The sequence below is a fragment of the Odocoileus virginianus genome, chromosome 1 (assembly GCF_023699985.2).
Source record: "Odocoileus virginianus isolate 20LAN1187 ecotype Illinois chromosome 1, Ovbor_1.2, whole genome shotgun sequence".
Lineage (NCBI taxonomy): Eukaryota > Metazoa > Chordata > Mammalia > Artiodactyla > Cervidae > Odocoileus > Odocoileus virginianus.
Window position 1 is genome coordinate 21,388,695 of NC_069674.1, and position 26,616 is coordinate 21,415,310.

The 26,616-nt window shown below is 40.7% G+C and overlaps 1 protein-coding gene across 2 annotated transcripts in view; it reads left to right on the plus strand.

Moving 5' to 3' along the window:
- Positions 1–26,616, plus strand: part of CHCHD3 (coiled-coil-helix-coiled-coil-helix domain containing 3) — a 278,588-nt gene that overhangs the window by 96,900 nt on the left and 155,072 nt on the right. For both annotated transcript variants that reach the window (XM_020878065.2, XM_020878066.2), the window contains exon 4: positions 1,319–1,436. In XM_020878065.2, coding sequence (XP_020733724.1) covers positions 1,319–1,436 — 118 coding nt within the window. The remainder of the gene's footprint in view (positions 1–1,318; positions 1,437–26,616) is intronic.

A 26,616-nucleotide genomic window follows, 5' to 3' on the forward strand; every position in this document is an offset into this window, starting at 1 on the left:
TTTGGGTAAAAGTATATTTGCCTCTGTTATTTACCTTTATTTGAGACATAAATTTACACAGGTTTAATTTTTAGGGGGAAAAGCATTATCACTTTGGAATGTATTTTACAAACTGATTTTATCTGTTAGAATTTATTTGTGAGAATTTCAGTGTATCAAGGTGATATAACAATTTAAAACTAGTAACCAAAAGTTTTCTTTTCAAGAATCCTTTTTAAAACTGAAATTTGATAGACTAGTAGTGAGTTCAATTTGGTGCTCATCATTCCCACTTACAAAGTAGATTGCACTCAGAATTTCACTTATACCAACATACCAATTTTACTTTTTCTTTTTATAGCATTGCTTATAACTTCAGGGATATGATGGTATAGAGGGCTTTTTCTCTCAAAGAAGAAAAGGCAATCAAAATCTTTGTCCATGAGATTGCCTAAAATGTACTCTCCCTCAGTGATTACTGAATACCTTTATGGGCCCAGGCACACCTCTATCATGCACATAAGAGAGGTTGTAGTGGATTGCAGCTTAGTATGATCTAATTGTGTGATGAGGTTACTGACAGACCTAATGCAGTCAGATGCTTCATTAGTAGAACTAGCATTGGTTGGGAGGTGAGGTTCCGCTGTCTTACTTTGCTGGACCACGTGTACAGTGTTAACATTTAGTTTGGAGCTCAGGGACAAATTGGAGTCATTCCACAAGTGAGGAACCCTGCTCCTGAAAGGTCTGGCCATTTTTGCTGATGAAGATTGTTGGGAAATGAGAGATCCACTGGGAGGAAAGATCTTCTAACAGTGTTTTTATTTCCTGCGGTAACGTCAGGTCCATGAGATCGGGGACTGGTCCTTTTCAGTACCCTGTCATCAGTGCCTCACGCAGTGCCTCGTATAGAGTCAATAAATAGCGGAGTCAGTTTTGATGGGAGGATGGTGGTTACCTTCAAATATTTGTCTTATAGATGACTTGTTAATTAGATTTATTACTTCTCTCTCCAGAGGGCAGGTGGAGTCGCCAGGGATAGAATATTTAGTTGGGCAGATTTCAATTTGACATAAGAAGAACTTAGTAAAACTAATTTAGCAGTTAGATTGATTAGCCTCTTGGTATATTTGAATTCTCTTCTTTTAAATGCTTGGATAAAGGCTGCATGAGGATTTATTAGAAAATATACCTGCTATTGATAAACTCTAGGCCAAGATGACTTCAGTTACTAACCCTAGGGCTGTTTCTGTCTTTTTATTTAACACATTAAACACATGATGTCAACTATTAAAATCTTTTTTTTTTCCCCTAAGTTAGAACTTTGTTGTCTTTTCAGACTGAAGCAAAGCAAAGAACTGGATGCAGAGAAGGCTTTTGCCAACGAGCAGTTGACCAGAGCTATCCTTCGTGAGAGGATATCAAGTGAGGAGGAGCGTGCGAAGGCAAAGCACCTGGTGAGCATGAAAGATTTAGTCAGAAGGTCTTGTCTACAAGGAAACTGCTGATGTTTGGGAAAAGCTTGCCAACTTCCAGTGTGGATGATAGTCATGTTCTCTTTGCTGAGATTTTCTTTATCTTTGCCTTTTACGAGTGGCTGACAATTTGCTGAGATTAACCACCAAGGACTCTAAGGCAGGTGTAATGAGAGTTATTGAAGAAAAGATCAGCACAGAGACACAGGCGTCTTGCCTGAGGGATGTTGTTTGCTCGTTCCCACTAGTTGGTTTCGGTTTCATTTATTTGAAACCTCTGGGGTGAGAGTCTCGCTTGGTCCTCTTCTTGCTGGCAACCACCAGATGCCAGCTGGGCAGACTCCAGCAGAGGTGAGTAAGGTTGCATCCATCACTTTCTGGACTTCAGAAAGGGGAACCATTTTTTATAAGAAAGGAAATAATTTTTTCAAAGAAAATACTTTTTTAGAAATTTAAAGATTACATAAATATGTTTAAAAATGACTATTAGTAGCAGAAAATTTAAGAGGCACTCATAAAGCTATCACTCTCATATAGCCATGGTTTGCCCCGAGGTGTTTCCCTCTAGACAGTTTCTATTCCTAGGTCTGTTACCTATTGAAGACTTTGGATAGTGCTGTACATAGTGTTTACATCATGAACATACTCTTTATATCACCAAAATGTGGTTTTTAATGGCTGAACAGTAGTGTCTTCTGCATGCAACATGATTGGTTGAACATCTTCCTGTTGTTAAGTAAAAGTGGAGCTGTTCTGGGTGAAGCCTGGGGTCCTGACTGCTCAGTGCTCACTTTAGCCTTCCTAGAAACCCTCATGTCATTTCCCTATCTTCTCATGGAATATGGTTGGGAACTCATTGGAGAGAGAAAAGTAACCATACAGTGGAGAGCTGGGGATGCAAGATGCAGGGGATGTCCCTAGTCCAGCAGGCAGCGGGGGATTGTTACCAGTTTGTAAGAAAAGACTCAGTCTCTGTTCTCTCCTGTTCTTGCTCTTGGTCCGTCCTTTGAGAGCCTTACCTACGACCAGTTGCCAATAGAGAAAGTAGGAAGCCAGTGCGTACTGAATCCATTTCTTCAGTGACTCATTCAGGATCCAGGCTAATGGGCGGGCAGTAAACCAGAACAAAAGTGATGAACTACGAGAGGAATGTCTAGGGTCTGGCCAGCGCCTCTGTGAGGACACACACACTGAGTGGAACTGAGGCCTAGAGATGTGGAAGGAAAGTCATTTGTTGTGAATGGGGGATAATTTCAGAATTAAAAGTGTTAGGGGTTGAGTAATTTAATTATGACATCTGCTGTGCTCCTGAGTTTGAGGGTTTTAGGGGGAAGTTGAAAACATGTCAGACCCATGCATTAAGGGTCATTCCCATGAAGTCCCAGTTGGAAGGCCAGGGATGGAGAGGAGAGAGTTTAATAGTGCTTGTGGTGGAGGGCGGTGGGTTGGGGGCTGGGGAGCAAGCTTCAAGGTTTCTAGTGGGCAGAGGACCCCTTGGTTCTCATTTTTATTTGTGTCCCAGCTTTTGCCTCTTCTCTTTGAAGCATTCTTTTCTCTACTTCTCTTGGTCTGAATTTGAACTACCTTGTTCTTTTAGTTCAGGGAGATAAGCAAGATTAAGATTAAAAAAAAACCTCATTAAACACACATGCACATGAGAAGGCATAAAAAGAGTTTTCACAAGAAATCTGAAAGTATAAAAAAATTTCTTAATTCACAGTAACTAGAATATTATGTAATGTAGTTGGGTTGGAGCAGTGTATCTTCAGCACATTTTTTCCTTGTATCTTATAAATCCTCTCATTTCCTATCTATGTATTTTTGTTTTTAGGTTAAGCATAAGAAATCGGCATTATATATTCTGTTTTGCAGGTCTCTTCTTTATTGATTCTGGAGTCATATGGTATGGATGGCAAATCACTGACAACTCCTTAATTTCAGCATCTGTCATAAACTGGCCAAACAGAGCCCTCAAAGCACGTTGGGACTAAAAGTAGAATCTATGCAGTAGTATCATAGACGATCCAGAGGATCTTGTTCTGGCCTGAGGACTCTCAGATACTTAAGTGTATCTCTTGGCCACAACAACGTAGCTGCCTGCAGCAGTTTAGGTACCTGGTGACTCCCAACTTATTTACCATGTTATCACCTTTACTGTTGTTGTTCATTATTATAGAAGACATGCATATTTGTTGGGTAAAGATCAGGAAATAAATACAAAAACAGTAAAATCAATTAGATTACCATTATCCAGAGATAATTACTATTAACTTTCTGGTTTATTGTTTTATATTCCTTTTCACATTGCACTGAGTCTGTATAAAACATTTATATTAATATGTATATTTGTATTTCTCCAAACATAGTAGTATATGTAGTTTTAAGTAACTCTTACAGTAACTTTCATATTGAAAAATATTTAGACTATTTAAGGCCTTTCTATACCAATAAATATGTATTTGCATGATTACTTTTAATGGTTGAGTGTATTTCACTGAATTTTCATCTGATTATTAAAATAATACCAGGATAAACATTCAAAGTTACTAAGGGATCATCTTATGTGTTAGGATGGCTACTATTAAGAAAAAACAGATACCAGTAAGGTATCTCAGGGAGCTGCTCAATGTTTTGTGGTAGCCTGGATGGAATGGAAATTTAGGGGAGAGTGGATACATGTATATGTATGGCTGAGTCCCATCGCTGTTCAGCTGAAACTGTCACAACATTGTTCATTGGCCCTACCCAATACGAAATAAAAGTTTTCTTTTTTTTTTAAAAAAAGACAGTAACAAGTATTGGCAAGGATGATCTGTGAATGTAAAATGGTACAGTCACTTTGGAAAATAGTATGGTGGTTCCTCAAGAAAAGTAAAACTAGAATCATCATAGGATTCAGCAGTCCACTCTTCTGGCATGTGTGCATGCCCAATCCCTCAGTCATGTCTGACTGTGTGCAACCCCATGGACTGTCCTTGGGATCTCCAGGCAAGAACACTGGAGTGGCCTGCCATTTCCTCCTCCAAGAGATCTTCCCCACCCAGGGATCGAACCTGCATTTCCTGTGGCTCCTGCCTTGGCAGAATTTTTTTTTTTTTTTTTTTTTTTACCGCTTGGGCCATCTGGGAGGCCCCACTCTTCTGGTTCTTTATCCAAAAGAACTAAAAGCAGGACATCAAAGAGATATTTGTATATCCGTGTCCGTTGCAGCATTATTCATAATAGCCAAGAGGTGGAAGAAATCTATGTGTTCCTCAGTAGATTAATTCATAAACAAAATTGTCATACATGTACGATGGCGTGTTATTCAGCCTTTAGAAGGAGGGAAATTCTAACGTATCGTGTGATTTAGATGAACCTCGAGGACATTATGCTTAGTGAAATAAACCAGTCACAGAAAGGTAAATACTGTTGGTTCCGATTGTGTGCAGCATCTAGTGTAGTCACATTCAGAGACAGAAGGCAGCAGGGTGGTTTCAAGGGGCTGAGTGGAAGGAGGAGTGGCGAGCTGTCTAAGGGGTCTGGAGTCTCAGTTTCGCAGGACGGAAAGAGTTCTGGAGCTTGGTTTTGCAGCAATCTGAATGCACTTTACACTCCGAAGCTATACACTTCTATTTATTTATTTCATAAATAAAAGCTATTACTATCATTATTAATAAAAGCTATACATTTATTAAGCTGATAAGTTTTAGATTATATTTTACCATAGTTACACCTTATGAAAATGGTGTAGAGGAAATGCGTAAGTAAATAGCATTGCCGCATGTATGGTTCATGCTCAGGGGTGTAAAGTTCCTTCTGCCCCTCGGCCCCCGGCCTCCATGTACACAGAGTCTGCATCTCCCCATCCGGTAGGACACGTGCTGGGGAACATGCCTTCAAGTCTGTATCATCCATCAGTGCCTCGATCCCCGAGCCGTGGCAGTGGGCATCCTCAGAACCCCTGACTCCTGTGAGAGTCACCCAGGACCATTAGCGTTGTTCTGCTGAGTGCTGGACCCCCCACGGCTGCCATTCTTAACCCCAGTATGTGGGATTCTTTTGAGTGATGGCCAAACGTTGGTGTCTTCCTCTTTATTTAGAACCCAAATATTGCAGCCAGCAAGAGAGGAAAGGTTGGATTTCACACATTGGAAGGAATTGGAAAGCTGTCTTTCAGTAGAACTAGGAGGAAGGATTAAAGTCCCAAACTGACGCCGTGTTGGTGCTGTGAATAAAACCCCTCTTCCCCCTCCCCATCCTGCGCCCACACACAGTTGACATTTAGATCGCTGTCTCCTTAGATGCGAGTCCAGGCGGATTCTTCCCACAGTTGTTGTAGCAGCTCGCTTTATTGAAGCTCTTCGAAAGGCACAGTCATGATGGCCCTGTTGTTGAAGTTTTAAAATAGGATCAGATGAAAACTTTCCTTTTTGAAAGGATTGCGTTAGCTGGAGAAGCCACGGGTCCTGCTTTCGATTCAAAAAGAGCATACCAGTCCCTAACCCTACCTCTCACGGATAGGTACCAGCATTTTCATCAGCTGATTCTACCCAGGAGTTTTGGAAAAGAACTTCACTGATAATTTTATCTGCTTGAAAATGTTAACTAAAATTCACGTGAAGGGACTTTTGCTTAGGAGCAGGAAAGCAACTCTGTAAAGAAAGACCGATTAAAAGGACTAAGCTGGGAAACCTGTAAAGTTAATGTGACTTGACATTTGTGTGTCTCTGAGATCCCTTACATCTAAACCTAATATTTGCTGTGTCATTCATTTTTTTAAAATTAAAGAATAAGGACTTTGCATTTACATTTTTGTAAAATGCCAATTAACATTTAGTTTCACTCCTCCTTTCTGTTGTATTAAACTGTGCTGGTTTGACATTATTCATTTCTTTTTACAACCATAGAACTGTAGTATTTTCTTGTTTCTTTTTGAATCTAAACTTCTTGAAAAGAAGCCACAATTTACTTAAGGAAATAGTTGCTTAAATATTTTGGAGCTTATAAAGCTGAATGTGAAAGGTTTCCTTCATTTTTTGGGCAGATGTTTTATTGAGTGCTTACTATATGAAAAACGTGATGCTGGATACTGAGGCTATATGAATGAAAAAGACAAAATCCGTAAGGAATTCACACTGTAATGTGGGAGACAGATACATGAAAAATAATGTTAAAAAGTGCCAAGTCTGTGATAGAGCCTTGCTACTTATATCCTTATGAGAATTCTCACTTCAGTGAAAGCAGAGACTGACTTTGTTTTAACCATTCTGTATCTGCATTCATTCGTTCACACACATTTGAGAGCCTAATACATATTGGAGCCTGGCAAAGATTAGAGAGTCAATAAATGCTTGCCATTTCATAAGTGAAGAATTGAGTCTACTCAGGTTGTGGAAATGGGAGTAGAGAAAGTGGGGAAGATGAGAAAAGATTTCCTAGAGAAGTGATGCCAGAGTGGAATGTTGGAGTAGAAAACACCTGTGTGGTTGGAGGAGTAGGGATGGTCCAGCCTACAGTATTGCAGGTAAAGCATGGAAGCCTGGGGACACTGGAACACCACGGGAGCTAATGAGTGGGAAGTAAAGGGTGAGGAGTGTTGAGGCATGAGGCAGAAGAAGTTGGCAGAGCTAAAATCACTAGGCACACGTATGCAATCCAGAGAACCCTGGACTATATACATGCAAAAGTTTGAAGTGCAGTGGTTAGATGGGCATTTTGATAGCTCTATACTGAAGGGTGCAGGATGGACTAGAGGAGATCATTCTTTCTGTGGTCCCCGCCATCACAGGTTTATGGAACACCTGGTATGTGCTAGGTGACATCAGTTGCTGGGGGTGCGAAGATAGATTAGATTTGATCACTTTTCCTGAGTCTGCCTTCTTCAGTCAAGTATAAGCTGGGTGGGGAAGGTCATTCTTAGTTTGGATTTTTTGTCCTCATAGTAAAATTTTTGAATTTGTAAAACCTCGTAGTGTTATTAAAAAAAATTAAAAGAAAAAATTAGGGTAAGTGAATGCATAAATGTAGTTTTTGCAAATTTAAGCTACTGTTTTACCAAAATGTTGCTGTTTATCCCCAGTTTCCCTTTTGTCTGAAATGCACCAGTGAAGCAATCAAGAAGAATTGATTAATTTTGTGCTATGTGCTTTTCACTTCTGTGTTTTGTTTGTGCTTCAAACTGTGACAGTTGAAATTTTGTGGTTAAGGAGAAAAAGGTTTTGAATTTGAGGCTGGAGGAAAATTACTAAAGGAAGTAGATAAGAATACTGCTGCTGCCCAAGTATATAAGTGAGGGTCTTCCCAAGAGCAGAGGTTACCATTGGGGTTGTAATTTTGAAATGATCAGCATGGTTCATGCTCAAAAGTTCTGTGTTGAAGAAAGGTAAGAGTGATCACTTGGGGCTTTTAGTATCATTAAAATTAACCAGGTGATTGAAGCTGCAATGTAGTAGCGGTTATCCTGGGTTCTTTTGTTGGACACTTAATCCTTTCAAAAAAATTTTTGGTCTTTTTTTGGGGTGCAGTGTAGTACTTCAGTTATAATCTCTATTAACATACTCCCTCTGATTATATATGCCCTGGGCTGGTTTTTCTTGCTATAGACACAAATCCCAATTGTTCTGACATGCATGGAGTATTAGTTTGCTTTTAATGCCAACAATGAAGTTAATGACTTTGAGCTTTCACTTTTGAGGACTATTTAAATACTGAATTTCTGTTCTGTGTCAGAAATTTAAGCCGTTTAGGCGTAAGATAATTTCCTCGATGTTATTAGTGAGAATGGGAAGTAGGATCTGTGATGTTATTAGTGAGAATGGGAAGTAGGATCTGTCTGCAAGCCCATTTCTTCCTGTCTCTTGCTCCGTTCCTATCTGACCAGGAAATTTAGAGGGCAGCAGCCCTCAGGACACGTGTGAGCAGAGGCGTGCACCATCAGTTTGCCTCCTGTGTAAATGTTTGAATTCAGCAGGCCATTCTAGTTTCCAGGACAAAGTCTCCGTATCCCATCTTCTCCCATCATGTGCTTTGTTATCTTGTGTGGACTTTGCCACCCGTGTGTGTTAAAGCAACACACTATTGTCAGCTGAAAGGCATATAGCCCTGTGAAGAAATTATTAGGAAGAGATTTTTAGTCAGATATTCCACGGAGTGCCGGGCCAGCTCTTCGTACATTTTTTTTTTGTTTTTGCCACAGTAGTAGAGAAAGAGAAACAAGTTTTGACTCAGTATGCCATGCTCATCTTTACATTAAGAGCCCAGAAAGAATAGGACTGCTATTGCAGATTTCAGCATTGCTTGTGTGCGTGTGTGTGCGTGTGTGCACTCAATCATGCCTGACTCTTTGCGACTCCGTGGACTGTTTCCCTCCAGGCTCCTCTGTCCATGGGATTTTTCAGGTAAGAATACTGGAGTGTCTTAACCAGATGAATGTATTTCTCAAATGTATGTGGTCAGACCCTTTCCTCATCAGGATTTGCAGGAATACATAGGCTCTTAACATTACCATCTAGTCCGAGAGAAGCCTGTTGTCATACTGAGCAGATACTCGGGGTCCTGGAGGAGAGAATGGCTGAACATTCTTCTGAAAGCGGAGATTAAATCTCACTGTCACGGCTGGCGAGTCTGTCCAGTGAGCACCATGTAGAGGTGACTGCGATTTGCTGGTGTTGCATTTTTTCCCCAAGGAACTATTACAGTTTGTGTGACCTGTTGACAGAGGGATTAGAGAGGATCTGAGGATAATGCGGTTGATGTTCTTGGCAACAAGTAGTTGTATTTAAAGACAGCTATGAGGAGCAACTCTGCTTAAAAGGTGCTGTCATATTGTCATTCTAAATGCACTTTACAGATTCATCAAGTTGCTTGCACACTGGTTGGCTCAGGGCAACTCCTGTTGAGTGGTGTCGTACGTGGTCACCCTGCCATAAATAGCTTATTGACATCCCATCAGTTGGGTCATTATGGGTGTCAAGGTGAGGTATGGAGAGCATTGAGTAAAAATCCATAGGTAACTGAGGTGCAAAGGGTTGGTTATAATTCCATCTCTTTATAATGCCCTGGCATTTATTGTTAACTTATTTGCTTCACTGCCTGGTCCGAGATAAACTGTCATTAGAGCCTTGGAATGTTATTAAACTGACATCATAATCTCTTTTCCTACTGAAGAGGCTGAGAAATACGGCCCTCAGTGTTTGCTTTAACCTGTGACAGATTAAAAGTTGAACAGAAGCATAATGAAGTCCATCAATCCTTCCAAATCCCAAAGAGGAGTGTTTTGCACATTATGTTTTGAATGAGACTCTAAGGCCAGTGGGCTCTGTTTTGTTCAGAAGCATCCATTTCAGCTTGTCTCCCTGGCAAGCCTGAGGACTGTCAGTTATCATACAGCCATGGAGAACTGCTTTCACCCTGTGGTACTTGGACCTCTGGTTTAGTGAATTCAGCGGTAAATTGAAGAGCAGTGATGCTTACTAGGTGACATACCACGTGCAGTGAGGTCTGCTCTATTTTTGCTTACTGACATTAAGTTCTTCACAATGCTGAACATTCTTGAGTCACTGTGTATTTACTTCTTTTATATATTCCTGCCTTTATTGCTTGGATATGATTCCTAAATGGGACTGAGTTATGTTCTTTCTGTGTTTCTTGATGTTTTGAACTGTGCCCTGCTTTGGTGGGTAGGAGGGTTGATTTTTATGTAGCCTGGGGTTATTCCCTTCACCATAAAGACATTCAGCATTTTGTTCCAGTGTGGCTGTCTCCACCATTTTCTTTACTAACTATATTTTAAGGATGACTTCTCCTGAAAATACCAAGGGGCAGAATTACCAAATGAAGTAAGGCCTCCATTCTCTAGAGAGCAGGAATCTGTTTACAAACCTGCAGTATTTATTACATACTTCATTTAGCTCATTCATCATTTTAATAGAAAAATGAGTCATTTTAGATGATTCTGAAGTAATTCGAGGTAAGCTACATAGCCCCAGGCAGAATATGATTTCCTCAGCCACCAAGCTGTTTTTTTTTTTTTTTAAAGGAATGATCAGCCCCAATAATTTATGATTACTTTGGTAAACTTATCAGATGTCTTCATTGTCATAGAAATTTCTTGAGATGAAAAGTTTAGAGGAGTTTTCTTCAAACTTCTGCCAGTTCTTCCATCTTTCATGACAAAATGGCTGCAAGGTTCTGTCCTTAGCTGTGTGTTTAAATACTCTCTGCCTGTTTAAAACACTGGCTGTAAAGTTAATTTCAGATTTGTGTTTAATATTCTCCTGATAAGAAAGAACACAAGTCAGTGTCACAGGGCCAGTTTTATTGGAGATTATTATAAACCTATTTGTGTACATTTCTGTTCAGGCATTAAGCATTGATCCTTTTCTTTTCCTTAACCTATCTGATTCTCAGGAACACAACTAGCTGATGGCCTGGAACCATAACTCTGAAACCAAAATGAGTCACAAAGTATTTCTAGATTGTGCCATAATGCTCATGGCCTTTGTTAATAAATCATCACCACAGCAAAAACAGTTGGTACTTGTTTCTCGTGTTCTTAAACAAAGAACCAAGAGCTTTCAAGTCCAGCGTCTTATTTGGTGTTAATAAATGCTTGATAGTAGTAGGACAGCTAATCATTCCTGTTTCTAAGGGATTGTAAACCTAAAGTTTGCACAGCGTAACAGCCAGGGCTGCAGGTTGGCCCTCCGCTGCCTCAGTGATCTTATTTGGGGCACAGTTGAGCAATTTAGTTATTATTACTTTTTTTTTTTTTTGGTGTGAGGGGGACCTTCCCTGGTGGCTCAGACAGTAAAGACTCTGCCTGCAATACCAAAGACCTGGGTGGGATCCCTGGGTTGGGAGGATCCCCTGGAGGAGAAGCTGGCAGCCCAGTCCAGCCTTCTTGCCAGCCTGAATATGTTCTTGGCCTGAAGTGAGTTGGCCTCACCGTATCGGCATTGGTCCCTCTGTAGGAAGGGTGAGAGGACTTTGAGGGGCAGGCACACGGACAAAGAAGAAATTGCCACAGACATAAACGAAAACAGGCATCCAGAAACCACATGTACGATGAGCACACACAGGACTGAAAACATCAGGATGCGACGGGCCTGCTCATCAGAGAGGCCAGCTGCCATGGCCACTCATGAGCCTGGCGTGCCCCCGCCTGGTGAAATGGGCAGCATGTTCACAGTCCTGACACTCTCGGGGGTGGTAGTCTGCTTAAGAGCGCCTGAATGTAGTAGTACGCATCGAAGCGGAAGTCTCCATCTAGGCCTTTGTGGATTGAAGGAGTTTCTCAGCGTTCCAGAAAACTCTCACCTGTGAAGCTCTGCACTGCAAAGGATACTGGTTAAGTGGAGTGTTTCTGTGTACTTTTATAGTCTTTTCTGAGTGAGTTATTTTTAAAAAATGTTTGCCATACTCTGTTCTGTTTTGGTCGGGGGGTGGTTGATAGAGATACTAAAGGACTTGGTTTGTAGCAATTATTCATTCCTTTGCCCTCAGAAGAACATCAATATATAAAGGTAGAAACTTCGTTTTTGTTGTTGTTAACTTTTTATTTGCAAGGGAGATAAAAGGCAATTCGATTATTTTTCTGCTTTGGGAAATAATGATGCATTAGCCTGGCAGGATGATTCTTGAGGAGACTAGACATAGAGTTGCTGCAGTAGATAAATTTTAAGAGTTAGTGTAATATATGTTAACAGTGTTTACATCACTCGTGCAGTGGATTCACTCTTGTGTTTTGTGTTTTCACTGAACTTGAGGAAAATTGAGAATGAAGATACTCCACAGGTTTTTCTTGTAAAGTCTACACACGCACGCATATGTGCAAGCACACATACACATTTTCAGAACCATTGGAACATGGGATACGAACACTGTGCCAATTTGCCCCCTTAGTATTTCTATACCTTAAAAATTAGTGTGTTTCTTATGTAACCAAGACAGTTGTCAGAATCAAAAAGTTTAACATTGATGTAGTGTTTTAATTTTTAACCAAAATTTCAATAATGTTCCTTACAGCAAATTTTCCTCCTGGAAAAGGGTATATTCTAGGGCCATATATTCCATTTATGTAGTTATCGTATCTTAAAACATTTTTAACGTGATTTGCGAGTAATAGGATCTAGACAGATACTGTGTTAACCTGAGTTAATGAATTCTTGCTGTCTTTGCTAGAGTTTTAGAAAGACGAAAGTAGAATGGATGAAAAGAGGTAAAGAATTTCATGCAGACATATGGATTGGTGTACTGTGTTGTGGGTGAAGGAACAATTGTTTTGGATATTTTCTTTTATGAACCCAAACTAAAACAACTTAAATGCTTTCACCAAGATCTGTGTAGATTCAGTGTCTTTGAAATGTAGTAGGCATCCAAGTTGTATCATTAAAAATTATTAGAGAGTAAACTGTTTTCCTACTTCTCTGGAGAGTTTTTTGAAGAGTAATTTTATCTGAAATAGCCTTCTCTCCACACCAACCACCAGCACCACCCCCCAGGTACCGTTCCATGTAATTTTAGGCAAATTGCTTTTTTTTCTTTATGCCCTTTGTTCCATCTGTTTAAAACGAGGACAAGGTTGTGATGTACTTTTCTTTCAAGTCTGTTACCTTGATGAATAAATATATAAATACAGGAGTTCTTAGAGAATGCAAAGTTCTATATACTTATAAATTGACTTTTCATAAAGTAATTTTGTTTTATGAATAGGTTACTAATTCCAAGAGTCACATCTATTTTAATTTTCTATAGTTATTAAAAACAGTCCATTTAAAAAAAGAAAAATAGTTAAAGTTGAAAGCCTCTATTTCCTTGGTTAAATTGGATTTTTGTCATTGAAAACTTATTCTGATTAGTAGAAGTGACTTAGTTGTAGGTACAGTATAAATGCTGTTAGCAGTTCCTGTATATTGAAAGGATCAACATGAGAGTGTCCTTTTGTTGGATATGAGAAGGTGGGATCTTTTTGCTAGTACATGTTTATTGGCTTACAATGAAAATTCAGACTTTGTTAGCAAAATAAAGTAATTAAAATACATAAATATACACTATTAAATTAAAAGGCACAGAAGTCGATCTACTTTATGCTTTTAAAAAAAGACTATTAAATGCCTTAAATGTATGTATTATAGTGGATTAGGCCCTTCTGTTCCCTAAGATCAAGGCTTCATCTTTTCAAATGCTTACTTTATTTTCCATTTATTTCCTATTTACTTTTTAACTCATTAAAAGTCATTTGTTATTTTTTAATATGACTATCATATCTCTACCTCTCCCTTGTCTGACATAATTTTTCTTCCTTTCCTAACACCCCCTACCCCATTTTAAATTTCCTGCCCATGGACGGTGGTGTTTTTGGAATGTTCCCGTCATCCCCTGTCATGCATGGGGATCAGGAGAACGTCTTTGTACTTCAAATTTTTTTTTTAAACTCCCTGAGGAACTCAGTATATTATAAAGAAACTGGCTCAGTTCCAACCCCGAAGGCATCAAAAAGAACAAGTTCTAAATAATATCCTCCTGTAGGATGCAGCATGTTTTCACCGTGTATCCCCATCTTGGAGATCACCATTTCCAAGATATATCTGTAGCTCCGCATATGCTCCGTGTGTATATTATAACATTGCTCCCCCCACCCTTCGTCTCCTCTCTTCTCTCAGTTTATTTTTTTCTTTTCTGCGAGCCTTGGGAACATGTCCATAGGCCCATAGAGTGACACAACAAAAGCAGACTCTTGAAGTAGTCAGGTTTTGTCCTTGTCAGTGACATGGGACAAATGCACGCAGTGGATTAAAATATGTTCACCCTGACAGACATCTTTTAACTTGAAGCGAAAAAGCCTCCCGTCAGTTCCGATCGCAACAAAGGTTACGCTGCTGCCAGCGAAGGTGGCTTGCCAAGAATGCCAGCTTCTCAAGCTCTGTTCTGGAGATACATTTGTTACTTGATTCTCAGCTTTGAGTTGGTTATAATCTTGTCTTGGCATGCTTTGTTTCCCGAATACATCAGTTTTCAGTTCCTTTGGCTTTTTCTCAGGATTTATGAAGAGGGGAGGGTGGATTTAGCTTTTTGTCTGGCGAGTAGCAAAGCCTGTTTGAGTTCCCTAATCAATAATTGTAAAATAACTTGAAATTGATCCATGCCTGCTGTAAATCCATCCATGCATTTCTATTAATGTCTGTCATCCTAGAGAAGCTGTACAATAGACATTCCTGTCCCCATGTCACTGAAGGTGGGACATGAGCAAGTAACAGGCTGCTGTGTATTAAGGGGATGTTCTTAAGGTGTCCACAGTTTGATACAGGGCTCTGGGAGCTGTTTCCTAGATTTGTAGTGTAGACGTTGCAGGAGGCTGAAAAAAGTTTGTCGTGTGTGTAACCTAGTTGGGGGTGGTGGGGCTTCGTACTTGTCTCTCATGTAGACAGAGTAGTGACGTGATGTTGTTGCCTGGTTATGCCTATCCCACAGTACACTTTACACTGATTTGACGCCACCTCAGCCTTGTCTTGGTTGATCTGGAATTCTCATTTCCCTCCCTTTGTCTGTAAGGGGGAGAAGTGCCGGACGTGCACCTTGACCACTGCTGATAGACACATCTGTTACCTGGGCACACAGGATGCTAGTTAGTATTTGGGGAAGAGGGCCACACCTCCTCCTCCTCTCCAGTTTCCATGATGAGGTGGTGCGTCCCATTGCCACTGTGTCATCATGGAGGTTTTATAACACCTAAGAGTTTTCACTGGACAGGGAGGTCTGATCTGAGTTTGTATTAATGCAGGGAGAGTCTTCTTTCACTAACTTAGAAGCAGGGGAGAAATAGTTGTCTTAAATAAAGTTCAGTACATACTCTGAGTGACACCAGAACAAGACTTGCCTGTCACTGATTGAATATATTAACACATCTAAAGAAAGAATATGTCAATCTTGGTTTTTTTTTCAGTCTTTAAAGTTTTAAAAAGATTATTTAATATCATGGGACTTGTTTACAGTGTGAAGTGCAGTAGATAAAAATCAGCATGCTCTTTATTATTTGTATATCTGCAAGGACAGAAAGCTTGGTATAGGTTTGTGGGCTTTTTTAAAATTTTCTTTTTCCTTATATATGTTTCAAACATTTTCTGGTTTAACTGATTCTCTTGAATACGTTTTAGTTTTATTTACTTATATATAGCACAAAATACATATCTTCAGTAATTACTTTGTACTTTCTATATAGAGAAGGAAAGAAATGACTTGAAAAGACAACCAATTCTCGAGTCCGTCCCAGCGCAGCCCTGGTCTAGCAGTTGTCTGGCCCTGGTGGACGCTGGCCTCTTGTGCAGGTCCTTAACAGTAGCTGTCTCAGTTTCATTCCAGGATGCTTTCAGGTCGTGAAATTCATCAAGTAACCCTCTGAATTTGATTTGGCTTCCAATGGCCTGCAGAAGGCACTCATCTTGGCAGGAGGTCCCGCATGCCTCTTCTTGGCAGGTGTAGTTCTTATTTTAAAGTGATAATTTGGCCTTTGAGTTGATTTGGAAGTCTCAAAACTTCGGGGCCTGTTAGCAAACGAGGCTTCAAAATGTGCAATACTAAGTTCAGAAAACTAGATAATTCTTCACTGGGGCTTTTTGACAGGTGGCTTGAAGCTGTGTTCAGTCACAGCGCCGATGCCATGTGCCAGGTTGGGCCTCTCTTCTCCCAGATGTCACTGAATAAAGGGAACCCAAGAAGCGTGCGCTCTGGAGGGCATGCCTCTTGACATGGGAGCCTGATGCTCATAGTGCTGCTGCGGCCATTCCCTAGTCCTGCTCAGAGCCCACTCTTGGGGTTCGAGTGCCTTTGTCTCGTCCTTTCTCAGAGGCCAGTCAGCTGTGGTGTAGATGGGGGCGCAGTCATCTCTCGTGATCACTGTAACTTCCTGGTAGAAATTGAGGAGGCAGTAGAAATCCCCCTGCCTAGCGACCCCCTCTTCTAGGGGGAAGAGCAGGGCCCGGGGCTGTCAGGGACAGAGTGATGGAGTGAGGACCAGCACTTAAATCTCTCTCTAGGATGATTTTCTTCTTCAGTGATCCTTTTTCGGATAGGCTCCCAGGATTGCAGACCAGGGAACCAAGAGGTCAGGAATCTTACAAACTTGGGCTGGCTGGAAGAAGCCTCACTGAGGATGGGCAGCCTCCCTGCGGCGTAAGCCAAGCACAGAGGGCATTTGGGATAGACAGCCCTTGAGCAGGGTGAGGCGGACACGTGTTTCTCTGGTATCATCACCTCTGCTTGTCTTTCCTTTATATGCTGCAGTTTTCTCAACTGCCCTTTCTACTATGTGCGTATCTCCTTGCCTAAGAGCCTTAAGTATCTGGGCAGAGATTAATGTTATAGCTTCCTAGAAAATGAAACTGATGCCTCCGCCATAATTTCTCTTAAATAACGGGGGAAGGGCGCATGGTATTAGTCAATTATCTTCAAGGCCACTATTATGACTACTGAGATAGGGAGTAAATGTCCCTGATCTCTTCCTGTTCTTACCTTGAAACAAAGAGGCAGGAATGCAGTCATTGAATACAGTGAATAATGGTCATGGATAGTCCTCATTGTATGATTACGAGATTATGTTGTACTTATGTGGAATTAGAGCAGAGCTGTTACAGTAATTTAAAACATAGCTTGCCGATCACAACCAATGCCCATTAATTTAGCAGGAGTGAACTTCTTGTACTTGCTTTTCCTTCATATGTATACCTGTGTGTGTGTGTGTGTGTGTGTGTGTGTATGTGTATATTATTTGCATTTGCATTCAGATATTATTTATTTAGAACCTGCTATATTCTAGGCACTGGTTTATATACTGGGAATACATCAAGACAAACAATAATGCCTGCCCTAATTGCGTTTACATTAATTAGGAGGAATTGTCTGAAACTATGTCTGAAAAGTTGACAGATTAGGGAGAAAGGGAGTTAATCCTAAGGGAATAGAAATAGTTAATTTAGTATTTGATGCTCTAATTCAACCTCTTGATCTTTTTCTTTTTTTTAAAGTAACTTATTCAGGGCATTTTAACTTTTATATTTGAATTGGAAAAATTTTCATAATTGGATGAGATGACAAAGTTTTTGAAAACATTCTTTTAAACTATACAAATACTAAATACTATACCAAATTTTTCCAATTCAAATATAAAAGTTAAAATGCCCTGAATAAGTTACTTAAAAAAAAGAAAAAGATCAAGAGGTTGAATTAGAGCATCAGATACTGGGTTTAGTATTAGGTAAACCTGTGTTGGGCTTCCCTTGTAGCTCAGTCGGTAAAGACTCTCCCTGCAGTGCAGGAGACCCAGGTTCGATCCCTGGGTTGGGAAGATCCCCTGGAGAAGGAAACGGCAACTCACTCCAGTATCCTTGCCTGCAAAATCTCATGAACAGAGGAACCTGGTGGGCTGCAGTCCATGGGGTCGCAAAGAGTCGGGCACGACTGAGCGACTCACACTTAAACCTGTATTGGGGTTCGCCAGAGAAACAGAACCCAGTTGAGGGTGTGTGCGTGTACATACATATGTGCCTGTATGCATATAAAGATTGATTTATTTTAAGGAATCAGCTCATGTGATGCTGCGGGCCGGCAAGTCAAAAACCCAGAGAAAAAGTTGATGTTGGTGGTCTGGAGGCAGAAATTCTTCCTCTGTGGAAGGACCTCAGTCTTCCTTCCTAAGAACTGCCGCTGCCCTTGTGGCTTTCCTGGGCAGGATTTTGTGGCTTGTTGGAGCTCTGCCCTGTGAGCAGTTGGGGCTGGAGCTGGGGGGTCCTCTGGTCTCTGAGCATGGTGGCATTCTTTTTTGTTGAGACGCCCGAGGTGGCACAGGTGAGGGCTCAGGTGGCACATATTGGCACTGTCCCTTGCTCTCACCTCCCAGCCAGTTCTCATTAATACTTGTCTCTGGTTGGTTGTCTGCTCATAACTTCTGACCCAGTGACTGCAGAGACTTGGGTTCTCCCAGCTCTAGGTGTTTCTTATACATTCTCTGAGACTGTGGGGCCGGTGAAAAGTGCTAGTACCGTGGCCATCATCTTCCTCTTGAAACAGCGGAGCTGTGTAATAGGATATAGGTGGCGCAGTGTTGCTTACTTTGATTCATCATTTGAATAGCAGCCCATGGTTAGTAACCCGTAGGCTTTGTGTGCATCCTCTGTGCCTGGTACTGTGTCGGGAGCCAGAGAAACAAGAGCGAACGCAGTCTTTGCTCTCAAGAAGCTTACAGTTGGCTGTAATACAGACCACCACTTAGAAAAGAAGCTAGTTAGGCTGACGGCACCCATGCCCCACTGTTTGTCTCCTCCGCGTGCTGGCCCCCCTGCCCGAATGTCATCCTGCACTTCTCCACCCACTCTTAGCCCCTCGTTTAAATTTCACCCTTCAGAGCCCAGCATAAATGTTGTCTTTGTAAAGCCTTCCTGGTTTCTAACTCAGGAATGATCACAACCTTTCCGTAGTTCCAAAACTTGCTGTTCATAGCTTTTTTATGAGTTGGGTGAACCCTATAGTTTATCATCCCAACAGAGAAGGTGAAAGAAGACACCATTAACTAATTCTTTCAGGACAGCACATATAAACTGGGATGTTCCAGGGAAGCCAAGACGTATGGTCACCCCAGCTATGACCCTGTTTGAGTAAATAATGGTCTGATCAAATATGTGTTCATTTCCCATTTTATAATGTGAATTCCATTGTAGGGGTGGGAGAGACCAAGAGGATCCATGTCATTTATGCTTGCCTGTCCACATGGGGATTTATTTACACTCAGTAGGAGCCCAGAAGTGCTTACTGAATACTCCATTCTTGTGCTGTTCACGAGAGATGTCAGAAGTGGAGCAGACCTGCTGGAACCTCCTGCAGAGCTGTCAGGAGACAATTCGTGTGAATGGGCAGAGGTGAGGGCCAGGGAGACTCGGCTGTGAAGGGGCTCCTCTGGGTGATCCAGTAGTCCGAGTCTTGGGATAATGGCAATTAGGGCTCACTCAGAACTGCTCTGGTCAACCAGATGGCAAGACTGTTCCGTTAGGTGGAGCACTGACCATAGGGAAGCCCCCGGGAGCAGTCAGGAAGGTAGTTGAGCTGTGGCTCCTGGGCCATTGTGTCAGTGGACAGAGGAACCCAGCTGATGCAGGCTGGTGACAGCACCCTCTTCCTACCTGCTGTGGTTGGTATCCAGTGTTCATTATGCCCGACTCCCTCCAGGCAGTGTGTTAAAACTGAACATTTGAAAAGGTGATAATCACTTAGGCTGCTGAAGGTTACGCAGAGTAGAGGGCTCTCTAAGTTTCTTTCAGAGACTTGGTGTCGCTGACAAATTCTTTGATGGAGTCTGGATGACAGTAGTTCATGGGCTTTTACATATAAATGAAACACTTACTGAAAGAGTCCTTTTCACTGGCCAGAGTAGGCAGCTATTGATAAAATGAAGTGAGGCACTGGATGTCTAATAATACTGAGTTTATTACCACGTGGTTCTAAAATAAATAACTGATGGATTCATTGACTTTTGCTTTGCAGATGACTTTGGAGACCTCTTCAGAACCCTTCAAAGGTCTCCTTGAAGATGTAGTATTTCGCATCTGTTGTCATTGTCCCTTAGCGCCTAGGGGCCAGTGCCTACTGAAAAGGTGGACACTTAGAGTCTCTGTGTGTGTAATGAGCATTTGGTTTTCTCACAGCCTGTAATTTGTACTGTAGTAGCAAGTTGTTATTACTAACTCTTGAGCCTGGGGTAGTACAACAGTTTTTGTCAGACACCTATGCTCAGCAGACTCTATATGGCATGAGCTGATTGTGTTCCCATCTATGAAAGTGAACTTCTCATCCATCCATTTATGGCTGTCTTGAGTGGTTTCCTTTCTGTAGTTAAAAATAGCTTAGGTTGGATACTGCCTCCCTGGAAGCGACTGTTTGATTCTTTCTACACTTCCTGTCCTTTGCCTGCTCTTTTTTTTTTTTTTCTTTTTTTGGGGGGGGCCTCGTCCGGATCTTTGCCTGCTCTTGTACAATCTGTAGACAACTTACAAAGCTGGGAAATTTGCACCAGCCTCCTTTTCTCTGTCAACTGTGAGTACAGGTGTCAGAGGAAGAGCTGTGATCCTAGGCCAGAGGTTCCCAAGCTTGACTGGCCACCAAGAGTCCCCTGTCAATATAAGTGCCCAAGTGGACTCAGACTTACAGGGCGGGACCTGGGCACGTGTCTTCTGTGGCTCAGCCCTCATTGTCAACAGCTGATGACAGGATGAGAAAAGCAAGGCATCCTCCTGCTCTCACTGTTGCCTGGCAGCAGCCCTGTGGTTGGAACAGCTTTGGTGTCAGCCCAGTGACAGAAAGGCTGTTCATCGGTAGACCAGGGCCTCGGTGCCTATGTACATTTTTACACCTCCTTGTTGCATGATTATAAAATCTGTATTGAACATGTTATGATGTCATAATCTTCCTGTTTTTGTGAGGATTCAAGGAAACCATTCTTACCCTTCTCTCTTGTCCCTTCCCCCTTCATGCCACTTCATTCTTATTTGATCTTTGAGAAAAGAGCCGTGGCTTTAGAGCGAGAAGACCTGACTTCTGGACTCTTCAACGAATGAGCTTTTGCCATTCAGCCAGTCCCCTCAGTTTCCTCAATTCCAGAATCAACATGGTGTTTTCCTCATAGCTTCCTTGGCAGGATCCTATGAGCTAGTGAGTACATAGTTCCTTAATGCTATAGGTTTTGATTCCCACAATGGCTCGATCAGTGTTTATCCTTAAAACGAGTCATCAACAAGTATTTTAACAGACTGTAGACAGAAGATACTTTCCAGGTGGCGCTAGTGATAAAGAACCTGCCTGCCAATGCAGGAGACATCAGAGACATGGGTTCGATCCCTGGGTCGGGAAGATCCTCTGGAGAAGAAAATGACAATGCACTCCTCTCTTCTTGCCTGGAGAATCTCATGGACAGAGCAGCCTGCTGGGCTGTAGTCCATAGGATTGCAAAGAGTCACACACGCCTGAAGCAACTTACTTAGCACAGACAGTAAATTCTCAGAGTAATGACACATTCACATCACCTCTTTCTAAACTCTTCTCTGCACCATTCTGTGAGGCTGGCAGCTCATTCCTTGGTTCATTCCTGGGAAACTGGCCTTGTTTCCCCTGCAGTGAGTGTCTCATGGTGGAGACCCACCAGTCGGGAAGCACATGGAATTTCTCCTTGGCCTTGTCAGCGGTTTAATTCCAATCACGTTGTTAAAACAATATTTCACTGCTTCTGTTTTTCCTAATTATCATGCAGATAAACAGTGGGGATCATGACATTAGAATAAGTGAGTGCCTTATGATTTTTGCCTCAGAAAGAGAAACTCTTGCTGCTTTTCTCCCGCCTTGAGCAGCGCAGCAGTAATAAATGAGCAAGTCCAGAGGACTTTATGATAGATAGTTAATGGTGCTGCACCGCAGCCAACAGGCCTGTTTCCACAGCATCTGTCACAATTCAGAGTCATTAGCATACCTTTAATGGTTTCTTTTCAAAATAATTTCTACCAGGGCATTTAGAATACATCAAGGAAAAATATTGAGTTGTAGAGATGAGGAATTTTAAATGTAGACAAATGGTTTTCATTCTCGCAGATGTAATTTTGATAAAATTGAGAAGCCACAGAGCAACATACTGTACGGTCTTAACACAATTGACAGTACTTAATGTACTGCCTGGGAATTACTTTTTTCAGACATTTTAAAACAGTTAATTAACAAAAAATTCATTTAATAAAGCTTAATTGAAAAAATGGTAGAGTTTCTTAGCACGGTTGACCCCACCAGAGGCCCTCTCCTGGCGTGTGTTTGGACTGTCCACTGGTTGCCTTTCGCATTCTGTTTTGCAATCAATCATGGAATCAATGCTTTTCTCATTTTATAAGATGAAAAATGTCTTGTCAGGTATAAGTCATTTTTACATAATATTGGTAAATACTAGGCTTGTTTATTTATTTAGCTGTGAGGGGGAAGTCTTCAGAGAAGGAAATTAAGCCATCTTTTCCCTGAAATGTCAAGGGCAGGTGAGAAGACATCTTTATTAGATTTTAAAATATGAATGCCTTTGCAGTGACATATGTCTTTAAAAAACAATTACTTTCTTTACTTTTTAAATGTGAAAGCCAATGTATATTTTAGGATGTGTACCTTGCTTTATGAATAATAGTTCCTTATATTTATAAAGTGCATCTGCTTTAGATCTATTTTCATACTTTTTTCATTCTTTTTTTTAAAAAGTATTTCTTCATACTAAAATGTCTACAAGAGGACTGTGAAGTCACAGGGTGTGTATCACCCCATTTCCCAAAACCGCTTTGAGAACCTCTCAGAGAAAACTGACACTTCCCTGGCGGCTGAGGGTCTTTCCCCTGTGGCTCAGCTGGTAAAGAATCTGCCTGCAGTGCAGGAGAGCTGGGTTCAGTCCCTGGGTTGGGAAGATCCCCTGGCGAAGGGAAAGGCTGTCTACTCTAGTATTCTGGCTTGGAAAATTCCATGGATTGTATAGTCCAAGGGGTCGTAGAGTCGGACATGACTGAGCGGCTTGCACTTCACTGGTGCCTCAGTCAGTAAAGAATCCGCCTGCAATGTAAGAGACCCGAGTTCTATCCCTGGGTCGGGAAATGGCAACGCACTCCAGTATTCTTGCCTGGAGAATTCCATGGACTGTATAGTCCAAGGGGTCGTAGAGTCGGACATGACTGAGCAGCTTGCACGTCACTGGTGCCTCAGTCAATAAAGAATCCGCCTGCAATGTAAGAGACCCGAGTTCTATCCCTGGGTCAGGAAATGGCAATGCACTCCAGTATTCTTGCCTGGAGAATTCCATGGACACAGAAGCCTGGCAGGCTACAGGCCACGGTATCTCAAGAGTCGGAAACGACTTAGCAACAAAACCACCACCGCCACAAGAGGAAATTGGATATGGTCCAGTTTATACAACTGACAGTTGGAATGACCAGGGCTTCTGACTTGTGTTTTTTAAGCTCTTTTCTTGAGCTTGAATATTGTTTTGGCTATTCTGTACTCCTCTGGAATGATTTTGTATCTTCACTGATGCAGAAATTTCCACACATCAGTTTTAACACCTCTTTGGGAGAGACCTTGTTTTTTTCGGTATCCTTTTCTTGGTGCTTAGGAATCAAATAGTTTGGTGTTTTTAAAGGTCTTAGGACATATTTGATTAACTCTAGAATCTGAGGTTTTTAAAAATTTATTTGAAGTATTGACACTGTATGAAATTATTTATTCTCATTGTTGCTAATTATTTTTAGTTGGACTAATTAAAATTTAGAGTCAGTTGGCTGAATTGGAGAAAGATATTCATTTCTGAGTACATTTCATATATTTTTGCATTCTGTAACAATTGCTGTTGTGTTAAGATATAGACTCATTAAAAGATGGAAGTTGCATGGTTTTTTTTATCCTTTTCATTTATTTATTTTTAAATTTTAATTGGAGGCTAATTACTTTACAGTATTGTGGTGGTTTTGCCATATATTCATATGAATCAGCCATGGGTGTACATGTGTTCCCCATCCTGACCCTCCCTCCCACCTCCCTCCCTATCCCATCTCTCAGGGTCATCCCAGGGCACCAGCCCTGAGCACCCTGCCTCATGCATCGAACCTGGACTGGCACTCTATTTCACATATGATAATATGCATGTTTCAGTGCTATTCTCTCAAATTATCCCACCCTCAGCTTCTCCCACAGAGTCCAACAATCTGTTTTTTACACCTCTGTCTCTTTTGCTGTCTTGCATATAGGATCATCATTACCATCATTCTAAATTCCATATATATGCATTAATTTTTAAACTCGATATCAGTATTTGCTTGCATATGGTTAGTTCTTGTCCATAGGGTCCAGGAAAGCTGATTTTTCACATTCTTGTTTCAGACAGCAGGACAGAATCGGGGGAGAAGGGAGACAGGGATGTATCCTTTCTCTTTTAGGATGAGTCCTGGCTTCCCAGGTGGCATTAGTGGAAAAGAATCTGCCTGCCAGTGCAGGAGATGCAGAGGACGTGAGTTTGATCCTTGGGTTGGGAAGATCCTCTGGAGAAGGAAATGGCAACCCACTCCAGTATTCTTGCCTGGGAAATCCCGTGGACAGAAGAGCCTGATGGGCTACCGTCCCTCGGTCGTAGCAGAGTCAGACACAGCTGAGCACACATGCCCTCTTGCACTGGAAGGTCACCCTCGCCACCTTTACTTGCAGTCTCTTGGTCACACCTTGGTTACCTGTCCACACCCGGCATCAAGGGAAGCTAGGGAGGGAGTTTTTTCCTCCCTCTAGGATGATAATGAGCTAAACATCATTTATTTAAGCTAAACACCTTATTACAGATAAAGGTGAGATGGGTATTATGAGGGGTTATAAATCTGCCAAAATTGCATGGTTTTCCAGAGTGGTAGTTAAGCTTTCTGATACAAAGTCAATTTAAAAAATATTTAGATATTTAACATTTCTTGACAACTCCTTTGTGATTATAAATCATATTGACTTTTTGGTTATATAGATTCATTTGAAAATACCAGATTCTATTTTTTCCCTGATATTGTGGTGATAAAAAGTTGTCAGTAAAATCTAGAATCTTTAAATAAATTTTGAAAAGAGGTGATGGACCAAATGGAATTCTAATTACTTGATTTCAACACATTTCTCTTTCATTGAATCTTTCAAGAGAAAAGTGAAAAGCAACATTATCCTTCAGAAAATTCTCTCTCAGCATCTAAGCAGCCGTTTTTAATTACAGAAAATGCCGTTAAAATCTGTTTTGCCATTTTAAAGCTTTAGCTGTGAAAAAGTCAATTGTCAGTTGTGTAATGGAGGAAAAAAATCTTACACTGAAAAGCCATTTATGTATTATGTTGAGTAGACACATATGTTATTTGAACATTGGTGGCTGATTTTCCATAGAAAGTTTTTCTTCTTGAATTTGTTATTGGTCACATAAACACAAAAGAGTCTCTGTTGTCAACCAATTCATGACTGTAGAATATGACTATAATTTAATGAGAACTGTTCAAAAATAAACCAAAATCATACATGAAGTTCTTCCTTCTAAAGGAGTCTCCTTGGGAAGCCTTTGCATTTATTTTCTTAGAAATGCTCTTTCTCCAGGTTCCTCTTCCTCTCTGTCTTTCCTCCCTTCTTTTCTTTCTTTCAAGAATTGCCTTTGAAAACATATTTCTTTGCATATCCTCCAAAATACGAATCTTCATCAGTTGAGAACAGATTTGATTTTTTGAGAACAGCCAGAAGTCATTTGGAGTCAAGGCTGGTGGGTGATGAAACTGTAATAACATTTTCACTTAGATACAAGGAGTAACTACAAAGTAATGAGACCGATTCTATTGACTTTTTGGAAGGCTGACCAAGAAGGAAGTTCCAAAATAGAACTCTCAGTCTGGTGCTTATGTTGGTTAAAAAATGAATCTTATTGTCTGGTAATGGTATTAATGAAATTTGTATATGATTTATTCAGTCATTTATTTCTATATTTACCCCTAACTCTTTTCTCCAGTGGCTGTGTTTTATGTCTGCCTGTAGGATCATTGTCACAGTTTTATTTTGTGATGATAGTCCTTTCAGAGTTTGTACTTCTGTCTGTATGTCATATTTGAAATATAGTAATTGAATTGACACATACAGGAAGAAATCGAACTTTACTCAGTGTTTAATTATATAAATTGGCTACCTGATATTTTTTTCGTTTGGAGTTTAACATTTGAAAATTGGCAGTAAGATTTTTATGCTTCCCTTAAACACCATCATCATGTAGATCCTTAGTATCAAATGCAATGATACAGTTATAATTTCATCAAATAAGTATTATATTTAGCACACTATCAACTTATATTGCTTGACAAGTATAACTTACAAAAACAAATTGAGGTGTTCAGCAATTTCACTAAACATTTGAGTCTTTCTGTATCTGTTAAATATAAAGCTTAATGATATTTATCAGACTTTAAAAAATCTGTGATTCTCATTTCTGTTTCTTTTGAACTTGAGCAATATCTTATTTTTTAAGGCTATAATTTAGAAAGTTTCTATTTTACATTCTTACTGCCATTAGAGTTTTTGTTTTCTTTCCCCAAACTTCTTGTGTGAAGTTTTAAAAGAAGGGAAGTGCTATTGAATTTGC